This window comes from Urocitellus parryii, chromosome 5 (assembly GCF_045843805.1).
Source record: "Urocitellus parryii isolate mUroPar1 chromosome 5, mUroPar1.hap1, whole genome shotgun sequence".
In the NCBI taxonomy this organism is placed as follows: Eukaryota; Metazoa; Chordata; class Mammalia; order Rodentia; family Sciuridae; genus Urocitellus; species Urocitellus parryii.
This window is the reverse complement of record NC_135535.1, coordinates 143,683,466-143,697,488: the sequence shown is the minus strand read 5'-3', so window position 1 is coordinate 143,697,488 and position 14,023 is coordinate 143,683,466. Positions and strand designations below refer to the sequence as shown.

Here is a 14,023-nt window from a genome sequence, read left to right as displayed (position 1 = left end):
AGCTCATATTCAAAAGGTGAAGTGGACCACTGTTACAAGTTAAGCCATCTATTAGCCTGAATTCTGAATGTCAAGAAACAAAGTCTATCTGCTGAAGTGCTAGATGTGTAAATATGTGGATTAGGTAAGAAATGAAAATAAGGACCTTTGTTTCTGTAGCATAACCTATTCTTTCTTAGCTGATTTATTTAGAAAAAAAATGTTAGTAACTGTCTCATTATAAAATCCTTTAAACATTTGTTAAAGAAAACAATTACTCAATGTCCTGTTAAAGCATGATGAAAAAAACTTAATTCAGGAAAATTGCAATAGATATAGAATCACTGCAACCAGATCTTACAGTGGAGAGAGATTGAACTCAACTCCAAATAAGACATGAGCAAGTGGGAATTTGTAGGCAAGGAACAGAGTGGTGATCCATGTAATAAGTTTTTCTGGGAGAGATTATCAGGGGAAGGGGGGAAAGTTAGACACACTTACCAGGATTTTTGCTAGAGCCAGGCAGAAGTGATCACACATCACCTGGAGGATGATGGAAAATTGGGTACCTGATCAAATATCAGATATGGAGGGTGATCAGATATCTAGACTGAGGGGATTCTTGCCCAACTGAGTTAGCAAGGTTATTTGCTAACATTGGATTTTATAAGGAAGTATATGGATGGGCTTGAAAAAAAATTTAAAAACCTGAATAAAGTTTGGCAGAACAAAAAAATTATAGTTCTTTCTTATCCAAGGGAAGAAGAGACATTATTCTTTATAAGTGCATTTTCTCATTCTGTCACCCATTGTTCATTAAGGAACATTTGGATTATTTGTTAGAACATGGTACTACAGGATATTTGCTGGGCGAAGAGAGCTACCAACATTTAAATTAGGGGCCTTTAATGTCTTTGACATTTATACTATACTCATCACAATTGTTGTAAAATATTGTTTTTGATGCCTTCACCATAATGAATACATTGACTAATTTAATTGTTTACAAAAAAAGAAAGAAAAGAAAAAAAATACTCTTTTGAATTTATCATATGCTCCACAAATCTTGCATTTTTATGTCTATATTATATATTAAATGAGAAAATGCAAATATATAAGAGGTATCATTCTGATATTTTAAATTCCATTGTTAGCAAGATTGAAAAAACTTTCTATAAGTATTATTGTATTAGTTCTCTTAATCTTTTTTTTTAAAGAGAGACTGAGAGAGGAGAGAGAGAGAGAGAGAGAGAGAGAGAGAGAATTTTTTTTTAATATTTATTTTTTAGTTCTCGGCAGACACAACATCTTTGTGGTGCTGAGGATTGAACCCGGGCCGCACGCATGCCAGGCGAGAGCGCTACCGCTTGAGCCACATCCCCAGCCCTCTCTTAATCTTTTTAAATATAAAACTGGAATTATTTTTATTCTCCACTTTAAGTATTTTGATCTAAAGTGATAAGAGGAAAGGGATGACAGATCCTGTGTCACAGACTCCAGTAAACTAAGGCTACAACATACCTTTTCTATTATGAACCACTGCTATCAGAAAAGCACCAAGGTAATAGTGCGCATACACAGCTTCTGTTTTGGAGGTAGTAGAACAGTGTTTCAGAGAGTGATAATATCTTTTATCAATGCCTCCTGAGTAGATTGCCCTCTTGTATAGTACACTTGACTCCCTATAGCTTTGAAGGAATTGAGAAAAAATAAACCACAATTTATTTTTTAACATGTAAGCATGTAATACATTTGAATTTCCTGAGTCAGGAAGCTAAAAGCACAGTTCAAGTGTAAAAGGTTTTTAACAAATTACCATCCTTTAGTAGTTTCTGTATTTAAGTCAATGTCGAATTTCAGATCTTATTAAAATATTCCAAGCTAAGCAAAAATAGTCTCTAGGCAGCTAAATAGGAGAAATATGTTATACTTCAAGAATATCATACCTGGTATATTATATCATGACTGTCTCAAATCCCTATCATGTTTAATATTCTCGTTTTTTTTCTTGTTTAAGTCATCTAAAAGTCATATATTTGTAAAACGTGGAAACTAGGTCTTTTCAGTACATATCTGTAACCTTTTAACTTTGCAATATAAATACTTGTACACTCAATTAAGCACTTCTAAATACAGTTTGATGGGAAATAGGTTAGAACAAGGTAAAATGCAAATATATTTGTTTGGGATAACTTTGTATTAAACAGTAAAATATTATCAGACTGGTAGTATGGGCAGAGTCTATGCTTCCTGTACAAATCACAGTCTGTTTGGGAAATAAGGATAATGTATTCTTGCTTAGTCATCTGTTTTTTTCTGTCAGTAATTAGATTAGGGGAAATGGCCTATCAATGACAACCAGCCTATAGACTGATCATTAACTGATGCCATGGGGGCCTGGCTTAATAAGACACAAGCTAAGGGTCGAATAGAGAATGTTAGGAAAAAATTGATGCTATTTATCCTAAGTTAAGGGAAAATCAGTCTTACTCAAAGTGAACATATCTCCAAGGGCATAATAACATATCTCTAAGGGCATAATAACTGCTAGCAGGACCCTCAGAGAAACAACTTTTTATCTAAACTATTACTAACTCGCCTTCACACATATTAATAAAGAAGTTTATGGGAGATTTAAATCATCTTGCGGGAAACAGTGTCAATATTCCCTCTACCTCCGTCCTTTGTGGGTGCATAAGTGTGTGGTGTGGGAGTTACACCTGCCTTCTACCTTAGTTTCCGTCCTTTGGATAGTCATAAAACTGTTCAACCTGTCTCATACCCTCACTTTACTAAATGGAGGATTGCCCCTTCTCTGACAGTTGTCAGGTCACTGAACCACTTGGAAATTGTGAGTGGACCTTTCTTAATGGAGGCCAGGTGTTTAGAGCCAGTGGATGTCAAAAGATTGAGCCATAATTGGATTTCTTTTGTTAAGATGGTGTAGGTAGAGGTCAACATTTAAATTTCCATCACCTAAAGAAAAGGGTGCCAAGTTTGTGTCTTACAGAATGTCCAAAACTATCAGAAAGAGGGCAATGGCTTTGCTTCACAAATCATTGAAGCAAATGGATATGGCTATTCTCATGCTCTTCTTCATTGTGGATCAAAGCTCTAATTATGAAAGGAAAGAGCCATAAATAGCAGAAAGGCAAAATGCAGACACATTCCTACTCTACTTTTTCAAAGTAAAATCTTAACTGCCTGCATCAGAATCATGCAGTAAGTCTGATAGAAATGTAGACTACTGTGAATTTCTGAATAAGGGGGAACAGAGATGTATCTGAACAATACATATATGTTATTTATTATAAATTTTGAGTGAACTGTCCCATTTCCCCATGGCCCTATACTATAATAATTAAAAATAAAGCAAACAAACAATGATTTTTCTATAAAATCTTGCTTTCTTTTTACTTTTTATGTTAAGCTTTGGAATTCCACTAAAATAGGGCATTTAATTAGAGTTGATCTTAACCAATATTCATTTTACTAGAGAAAGTTTTCTAAATCTTTTTTTTTTTTTTTTTCAGTACCCGGGATTGACCTCAGGGGCACTTGACCACTAAGTAACATCCCCAGCCCTTTTTTGTGTTTTATTTAAAAATAGGGTCTCACTAAGTTGCTTAGTGCCTCACTTTTGCTGAGGCTGACTTTGAACTTCAGATCCCCCTGCCTCAGCATCCTGAGCTTCTGGGATCATATGCGTGTGCCACCATACCCAGCTCCTAAATCTTTATCTACATTATGCTTGCCCAACTCCTAAACTTTTATCTACATTATGCTTCTCTTTTTTGTACATTTTCTTCTATTGATTTATTTAATTATTAATCTATAAGTTTTAGAGAAAGAATGGAAACTCCAAAATACTTGTTTAATCAAGAAATTATTTAATTTTAGTACATAGGCTTGCCAACATTTAAAAAGTAGTGCTGATGATGAAGCACATATTGTCCCTTTATTTTTCAAAGTATTTATGAAACAATTAAAACATGAAAATATCAGATTTATGTAAAATATAGCTTTAGCTAATAAGAAATAAGATTAAAAATTCTCAGAAGAGCAATAACATTACTTGTTATTATCAATAAAGTTACTTGTTATTATCATTAACATAGTTGTTTGTAATAGTTCTTCATATTTTTAATGAAAATTGTTAAGAACAACAACAAAATTTTGAAAATATCCCTCAAGTTGTTTTGATAGAGATAGAAAGGTAAGTATCTCTGTGTCATGGACTGAGGCTCCTGAAGAATCTGTGAAGGGAAATAGAAAATACACAAAAATATATATGAAAAAAATCAACATCATATCAAAGACTTAATTGAAATTGGAAGACAGAAGATTTCAGAATAGAATTTGCAAACATTATTTTATCATTTTTCACAATTACAATAAAGTACAGAAGTCATTTAAGGTCTATGGGAAGACACTAATCTTGTAAATTGTCCTCTTAAGGAGTGAATACACTTAAACTGAGGGATACTTGTAAGAGGAGACACTTCAAAGATTGTCCTTATGACCTGCATGTTATCTGGAAGGCACTTTAAAGATTGTCCTTATGACTTGCATGTTACCAGGAAGCAATGAGGTTAGCGAGCTTAACTAATGTGTTAAATTATGAGCCTTGAAAAAAATAACCTTTAAATTATATGTTTCATGATCATATTGTATTTAATGTCAGAAAATTCTTGGAAAATGACATTTTCACAAATGTAAAAACAGTGAAATTAAATAGAAATAACAAATTGCAAAATCTGAACTCTTTGATGTTAAAACAACAGGTCAAAAGATAACAGGGAAGATTTTCAGGTTTCTGGACTTTGACTCAGGACTATTCCAGAGCCATGGATGAATAACCTTAATAATATATGAAAAACTATGACAAGTGTACTGCATTACAGTTATCATTATCTCTGGTGAAACCTTTTGATCAAAATAAAATATTTTGAGAAATTATAAGAATATTCAGTATAAGGTTTATACTCACATTGAATTCTCAGATAATAAGCAAACCATCTACCTTTCAAGAGGACTAATTCACAATATAAACTATCTTGTTTCATCATATATTCAACTGATCTGAACCTTGTGTGCTTAATATTTGCAGACATCCAATGACACCTTTGAAATTCCCCTTATGTTGACTGGAAATGTAGTGTTAAGGAAGAGACTCAATTATGAAGACAAGACTCGATACTTCGTCATCATCCAAGCTAATGTGAGTATTTAATTTCTTATCTTTTTTCTATGAACTTATGAAGTAAACAATGCATTCAATGTTCTTAGAGTGCTTGGCATGATAAACTTTCTCAACAGGGCAACACTGCCCTTGGTGGAATTTATATTATTCAACTTGGGGAAAGTGATGGAATAGAATTGGAGGTGTTGCTTCCACTGACTATTCTTTTTCATCTAAATCTCCCTCTAATGTATGAACTGCATGCCAATAATTTGCTTTTTAGCCCAAACTGAAATATTTCCCAAAGTATGATTTACCAAACAACCACATCAATATCAACGTGGAGCCATATTCAGTATGTAGATTCCTGGATTCTACCTCAGAAGCTCCACAAAAATTTCAGGGGATGGAAGTCAGAAGTATATGTGTATGTAAAAATATCTACATTTTTATTGGATACACACACACACAAAATTAATACTTTCAGATTTCAACCTATGTAAAAATCTTTTCAAAATACTCTCACCCTGACCTTCCCTCACTTCTGCTCTCTATCAATTTGTGGAATAAGTATTAATTTTAAACCATTATTTTTTAACTCTACCAGTTTTTTTCTAAAGTATGGAAGTAAAATGGGTGGAATGTGATTTATGGCTTAAGGAACAAATATTCATAGATTATTAGAATAATAAAGATACATGAGCACATGAGTCTATAAAACATACTATTCCATGTACTGGCATGCAAACAATTGAAGAAAAATCAGGTAAACACTTCAAACAAACAAGCAAAAAAACCTTCAATAAAAAAGGCCCACTTCTAAAATTAAGTAGACTAAGATAATTTGGTTGCTATTATTCTTTTTTAAAATAAAGAAACAGAATGAAGTTACCAGGATTAATTTTTAAATTTTCAGTCAGTAATATTGCATCTATCACCGGTGAGCAGAAGCAAGACAAATAGCTCTGTGGTCTTAGGTAACAGACTTAGGGTCAAAATACTCAAGGCAACTCTAATTATGTTGCATATATTTTTCTTTCTCTACTGCAAATACCTGATAAGGTAATGAAATAGTATTTAATATATGTATCTATGAATGAGTCTGTTAGGTGCTGCTAGCCATTTGTTAAACTACAAACTAATACTGCATATTTAAATTCTAGAAATCTCTTCCAAGGATTCTGTGACATTTCCTCAAAAATAAACCAAAAAATAAGCATGTCTGTCCCAAAGTCATTTTAAAACCAGGCTTCAGATTTCATATGATTTTACATGTTGTTAGAGTCTAAATCTTTCTTGGCCCCATTTACCACAACCAAATTTTACTTAATGTAAATATAGAACAGGCAAAAACCAAACAAACAAATATTATAAACTGACATTTGTCCCAATTTTGATCAAGGAATAGTTAGAAATTAAACTATTTTATAAGAAACACTTTCATTTGGGAAGGAGGACTTAAAGTCTCACCATCTAAAATTAAACGTGTTTCTTTGCTTTAATATTATTACAATTTAAATATTTGTAATTTTATAAAATTATGTTTTAAAAAGAGAGTGTTAGAACAATAAATTAGGTATATCTGAGCCATTTATAAAAGTAGTGACTTTTATTTAAGTGTTACTAGGCATGAACCCTGTTTTATGAAACGTTAGTTCTTCCATGTAATGTATTGATGAAAATTTCAACCTATTCAGTAAACAATTTATTCAAAATCAATGTGGTATCTTTGATATGTGAGTCCTTATGTTGCGGTATGCTTTTGAAAAGTTGTGCATTGTATTGCCATCGTATGGAGCTAGAATATTGAAAGACTTGCATGAAGATGCTAAGCATTCAGTACAACATTCCTCTCTGTAAGACAATGACAGAATGCTCCAGTTCTGTCAAATCCTACACTCCACTGAACAGTCCTCATTGTTTTCTTGATTCTGTATTGAAGATATGGTTATACTTTTAAAATCCCATATGTCAGCTTTCCTGCTGGATTATTATTTGTGTAACCTCCAATTCCTTACATTTATCTAAAGTAATAACTTTAAAAGAAATAGTGACTCATTCTTAAGGAAGGTAATTAAGGCTTTTGTGTTACTAAATGTTCAGTGTTAGGAAATATATAAATGATATAGGAAATAACAGCACATTTTCAGAAAATCTACATTAAGTAGTTATATTAGTCTGCTTGTTTTGCCATAATAAAATACCATAGACTGGTTGTCTTATTCAACAGAAATCTTCTCACCAGTTTGGAGTCCAGAAACCACAGACAAAGTCTGGTAGGATTTGTTTCTGGGGAGAACTGTCTTCTTGGCTGGTAGATGTCCATCTTCTCTCAGTGTGCCTCATTCCTTTTCCTGTGCTCCCATGGTGCAGGCTGGTAGAGCTCTTATTATCATACTACTCCTATAATATAAGGGACCCATCCTTATGATAGCACTTAACCTTAAATAATCTACTTATATAACTGCACTGGGGATTAAAGCTACATTATATGAATTTGGGGGGAACATAATTTATTTCATACAGCAGTTGAACTGTGAAAAAAGTTATAAAGAGATATCATTGCTGACCAATTACAATCACTTTTCTAAGTTAATAAAATATTATCTTATTTTAAGAGATTTTTTTAACAAAGGAAAGAGAATGAGAAATGAAAAGGGAACATGAAAAAATGGACAGAAGGAAATTTCTTGGTAGCTTTTACATACACTGCATCGATACATTGCAATGAGTAAAAACACAAGCAATAAACATCATATCGGATGTTTATGCCAATAATTATATTTTATTTGTACCATTCCCAATTTAGAATAGTATTTACTTCGTTATAGCTATTTTTGCTATACTTTCAACAGACCAGCTGCTGATAGCAAACAAATGAAATGGCTCTTCAAAACAGCTAATAAAGCAGAGTTATGTATGTAGCATAATGGATTGGGAATAACAGGTGGGATTCTAGGGGAACATACAAATGAAAAAAAATCATTGTGATATTAGTTTATGTAGGTAGGAATTATCTTCTCTGTATTTTTCTTTATGACCATAGGAACCCAGGGAGAGGGGATTCATGACACTATTGCTCTCCAAGATAAAGAAAGCTCACAGGAATTTTTCTGTTGAATTTCAAAATGACTTGTTTTTAAAACAATCATTTTATCAACCCTGTGGTTTGAATGCATCTAAATATTTTGAAAATGTAAACATTTATTTTTGCTGTGATTTGATCATAATCCATCTTATAATTGATCAAAACCTAAAAGAAGGCTGGGACTATAGCTCAGTGGTAGAGCACTTGCCTAGCATGCATGAGGCACTAGGTTCGATCCTCAGCACCACATAAAAATAAACAAATAATGTAAAGGCATTCTGTCCATCTACAACTACAAAAAATAAAAAATAAAAACATAAAAGAATACTAGAATCAGAAGGTTACTACTTTACAGTATGATAGCACTTGTAAAATTCCTCCAACAGAGATTTTTGCTTTCTCTGATTTGCCTTCAATCACTTCTCTAAAACTCTTCTGGATCAACCAAGTTGAGAAAGATGACTGGAATGTAGTATATCTAAAGTTAAGAAAGTAGGCTTATATTAATATCTGGTAACAGAAAGATGATTTTGAAGCAAAGTAAAATAAGTCAGTCTAATCAACTTTTGAAACTTAATTGAGGTAAATTAACATAAGATACATTAACCAATTGAAGTGAACAATTCAGTGGCATTTGATACATCCTCAATATTATACCACCACTGCCTCTATGTACTTCCGATAATAACATAATCAAAATTGTTAAAAAATAAGAAGTCTGAGAAATTGTCAATGGCAAAAGGAACCTAAAGAGACATTATGACTAAATGTAAAAGTCATCCTAGTTGGAATATTGGAGCAGAAAGAATTAATAGACACTAAAAAAAAATCACATGTCAGTTATTAACAGTGTATGATCAAAGAAAAATTGCACTGGACAAATTAAATGGGTAAGGGATACTCTGTTCTGGGCTATCTTGATAAGAAAAAGCAACCAGAGGAAGGGCTTGTGAGTAATTAGGAGCAAAATTGAGTTTGTGTGTGAGAGGATGGGAGAGAAGGTAGAGAACCACAGTTCATCAATATTTACTACTTGGCCTTTTCAAAGGAAAAGTAAACTCTCTTATATTTATGGCAGGGCATAAGTTTTGGAACTTGGAGCAAGCCTCCTTTAAAGTGAGGCACCCACCTTCCCACAGAGACTCAGTAGGAAGGAGTCCTATCTTTCTTGACTATTACATTCCCAAGGCATGACTCCCAGGTCATTGAAAAAGACAGGTCTGGGTTATAAAACTGACAAGAAGTTTATAAAGGTTTTTTTTTTTTTAATCTCAAAGGAGCAAAGAAATTTACAATCATAAGCTATCTAAGGTGAATACTCTAAGAAGAGGGAGAAAGGAGCCCAAGGCTATGTAGATTCTGTCAGGACTTGGGTGGGTGGAGATAAGGGGCCCAGAGGAAGGAAGAAGTCCTTATGAAGTTTGGCCTGCTTGAGGGAAACTCTCAGGTTATTTTGGTCAGTATCACTATTGTCTCTTTGATTGTAACAAATGTACCATATTAATGCAAAGTATTAAGAATAGGGAAAACTGGGCTTGCGGTACATGGGAACTCTTGTGTGTGTGTGTGTGTGTGTGTGTGTGTGTGTGTGTGTGTGTGTGTGTGTTTGGTACCAGGGATTGAACTCAGGGGCACTTAACCACTCACTGAGCAACATCTCCAGATCTATTTTGTATTTTATATGGAGACAGGTTCTCACTGAGTTGCTTAGCACCTTGCCATTGCTGAGGCTGCCTTTGAACTCCTGCCTCAGCCTCCCAAATTGCTGAGTTGCTGAGATTACAGACATGTGCCAGCTTGCACATTATGGGAACTCTTTATACTATCTTATCAATATTTTCCTAAATCTAAAACTGCTTCAAAATTATTTAAAGTATTTAAAAGTAACCACACTCCACACCTATGGATCTTGATGATCACCTCCTTCCTTCTTCCTTCTTATTCAACTTGGATAATGGAAAGTTTCCTTTCATTTCCAGATCAGCTTTCCCAATGAATTATACAACTCTAAATGAGATTTCTTTTTATTTTCAAAAGGGACTCAATGAAGCAAATTCCCAAGGACACAATGAACTCATCACAATATTATATTATTACCCTCCTAATGCTGTGAAAAGACTGGACCTATGAAAGTTTAGCTACTATAGCAAGCTTTTGGAGACAGTTGATTTGAAGATAACTGGATTTCAGTTTACATCTCAACTTCACCACTTCAAACTGTTGGTTTAAACAAGTTGCTTATCAATCCTTTAAGCAAAAGGAAAAGGAAATTTAACAAGTCACATTATCCCCAATACTTTTAAGCTACTCATTTGTTTATTTTCCCTCTCACAGGACCGTGCACAAAATCTGAATGAAAGGCGGACCACCACCACCACACTCACCGTGGATATCCTGGATGGAGATGATTTAGGTCCCATGTTTCTTCCTTGTGTCCTTGTGCCAAACACTCGAGATTGCCGACCACTCACCTATCAAGCTGCCATACCTGAGCTGAGAACTCCGGTAAACAAACTCTTACTCATTTCCCTTCATTTCCATCTCTCTAAATGCAGTGGAATGCTATTGAAGCATTTTTCACATATATTGATTGATAATAACAAAATAGACAAGTATTTAAAAATATTTATGTCTAAAACTATTTTCAGACAATATGGGTAAATTTTTGTCACAATGCATAATTACACCATTTACAAGGTAGAAAGTATATCATGGAGCAGCAAGCCCTCTGACATTGATAGTTTTATTTTTTTCTGTGCATAAATCACAGCAGAGCTCGTTGCCAACATATTCTGGGAAATTCCAAGAAGCAACTCCAGCATTTCCTTAAATTCACATTTAAATGTGCAGTCCTAAATCACAGGACACAGGCCAACAGGATGCCCTTCTAGCTTATAAGAGTTCAGAAATGTTGTTGGAGATTATGCTTGAGCATTTAAAGTAAGAGATGAGAAATTCTGAATACAAGTATCTACCACTTAAAGACATAATTTAAGAAAGCAAAAAAGTAAATCCTGAATGCATATTTTCTGCACTCAATTCTGAATTTAAAAAAATGCTAAGAGAGCTATGAATCTCAGTCAATTTGGAATTCAGACCACAGTTGATAAATGTACATATATGAGAAAAAAATGAATTATAAGACAAACAGATACCATGTTGAGACTAAAATAGCAATTCTGCTCTAAAGTTGGAATATATCAGTATATATATTATGTGTATGTATATTCTTATTCTGTTTCAGAAAAGTCAAATTCCTGGCAATCAACTACTTGACTAATGCTTTTGCTACTGCACTGGGAAATATTCAGCTCTGTGGCTTTGCAACATAATTCCCAATGTGAAAATTTACATCGGGAATTTTTTTCTCAACATATAAGAAAGCTGAAGTTTTTGGTATCCTCTTTACATTTGAGATTTTGAAGAATAGAACAGGAGAATGTACAATAAACATTATAGCACTTTATTCAATTCACAAGTCCTTGTCCCATGTTATATCTGTAGGCTTGATTCATAGATCTTAAATATCTAAAAATCATTTTGTACCTAATAGCATAAGTGATCACTGGTGAAATTGACTTGACAAAAATTTAAAAACTTGGAGAAAACATCATCACAATGTAAGGCAAAATTTTCAGCTAGCTGAAATAATTTTGAAGACAAAGCTGCTAATCAGAACTTGTCTGAACAAATGCATGCATATTACCTAAATTTATACATTGTGATTTATTTTGTTGAATCTAAGTAAGAAAACAATTATTAAGGATAGTAAATGTTAAATTTTGTGTGGCTTAATGGAAAGGGTAAAAAATATATTTTAATATTAATTTATGTTTCTGAGGTAATTTATGTAGCTAGTGTACCAATGAGACCCCAAGAAAGAGGATGTAGTATAATCACAGTAATTAAATTCAGTGAATTAGTCAGATGACTGCTTAACAGTACTTAGTGCACTGAAGAAAGTAAAGAAGGATTGATGTTGCTGCATGAGAAATGGAATATACTGAATTAATTTTATAAAGTGTCACGGAGCTTTCTTTCCTCTCTATTCCAGATTACTGACAGAGCATTTTCTCATTCTTATGGGATTTGGGATAGTAATATAAATGATAATAATGAATAACAGTGATACAGATATTGAGTTTGACATTAAATGTGCTAAACTCTGCACAAATACTAACTGGTTGACTATATACTAGGATCTTTTGCAGATTTGCCCACCATTAAGTTCATTTTAAAGATGAGTTCTTGAAAGTAGAGTTTATGTAACTTCCCATGATCATATAGCTAATAACTAAATATATACATATATACTGTATATATGTCCAACATACATTATATGTCCAATATACATATATGGCATATGTATATTGGACATATATACAGTATATATGCATATACATATAATATATAATTTAAATCAGATTTAAAAAGACTAAATAAAATTAATATACATTTGAGTCCTATCTCTAAACTAGATAATAGCCTTATTCTGATTCTTGCAGCTGAGTTATGTGGGAGCTTCCTTCTGTAGATTGGACACTAAATGCCTTTGATTTATCCTCTCTATTGTTGCACTTTAATATTCATATTGTGTATCAGTACCCAAGGGAGAGCTAGCCAATAATAAATATTACTCAGTCTTCAGTTGACAAATAATAGTCAATGACAAAAACTATTAAGTCTTTAGTTGACGAAGCCATTTCAATAGCAAGAATTAACATTTCTAACATCAAAGTAATGATGGTGCCCAGTCAAGAAATACCTTATGGGGCTGGGATTGTAATTCAGTAGTAGAATGCTTGCCTCACACGTGTGAGGCCCTGGGTTCGATATTAACACCACAGAAAAATAAAGATATTGTGACAATCTACAACTAAAAGAAGAAGAAAAAGAAATACCTTATGCCCTGAATCTCTTGGAAAATGGTGTTTAAACTAGAAGCATAAAGGATCCTGGACATGGTGAACTTATGTGGATTAGAAAAAGAGGTTTCCATGGGCATGGTGGTGCATACCTTTAATTCCAGCATCTCGGGAGGCTGAGGCAGGAAAATCATGAGTTCCAAGCCAGACTCAGCAACAGGGAAGCTCTAAGCAACTCATTGAGACCCTGTCTCTAAATAAAATACAAAATAGGGCTGGAGATGTGGCTCAGTGTTTGAGTGTTCCTGAGTTCAATCCCTGGTACACCCCTCCCCTGAAAAAGAGGTTTTCAAGCCATGATTAATAAATGGTTTCACAAACAAGTATCCTGATTAGCCTTTTAAATCATGTTTTTTGAAATCAATGTCATCCTGAGTTCCAGAATGATCAATTTTCATACTTTGTCATCATTTTTAACAGAGTAAGTCTTTCCTTAACATCCGGTGAAACAAAAAGAATTTGAATTTTACAAAGAAAATTTTAGCTTTACACATTTACATAGATATGGTGAAGATTTATGCGTTAAGGAGTATTTTTTATTGCCATATAGGAAGAAACAGTGTGTTTACTTGTTAAACTAGACACATAACTGTGATTATCAATTGCAGCATAGTTATCGACCAGACCTTAATGCTTCAAAATATAATCATTTAATGTTTTCATAAAGCTGCAAGTTAGGGCAGGAGTTGAAGGAATATCTTTGCTCCATCAGAGCCCCCCTAACTGAGAGGTGGGCACCACTTTCAGGATGCTGACAAGTATTTTGGAGACTTGATAACCTCTTATCATGGTTAAGGAGCTGATTCTGGCTACTTGGGCCCAGTGAGGTCTGTGGCACGAGCCTCTTAG

The 14,023-nt window shown here is 33.6% G+C and overlaps 1 protein-coding gene across 17 annotated transcripts in view; it reads left to right on the top strand.

Annotated features, from left to right (window-relative positions):
• Pcdh15 (protocadherin related 15) overlaps positions 1–14,023 on the top strand; it is a 716,528-nt gene that overhangs the window by 310,886 nt on the left and 391,619 nt on the right. For 16 of the 17 annotated variants that reach the window (XM_077799359.1, XM_077799358.1, XM_077799357.1 and 13 more), the window contains 2 exons: positions 5,090–5,200; positions 10,584–10,754. In XM_077799359.1, the coding sequence (XP_077655485.1) occupies positions 5,090–5,200; positions 10,584–10,754 (282 nt within the window). The remainder of the gene's footprint in view (positions 1–5,089; positions 5,201–10,583; positions 10,755–14,023) is intronic. The other variant, XM_077799353.1, reaches the window with a different exon arrangement.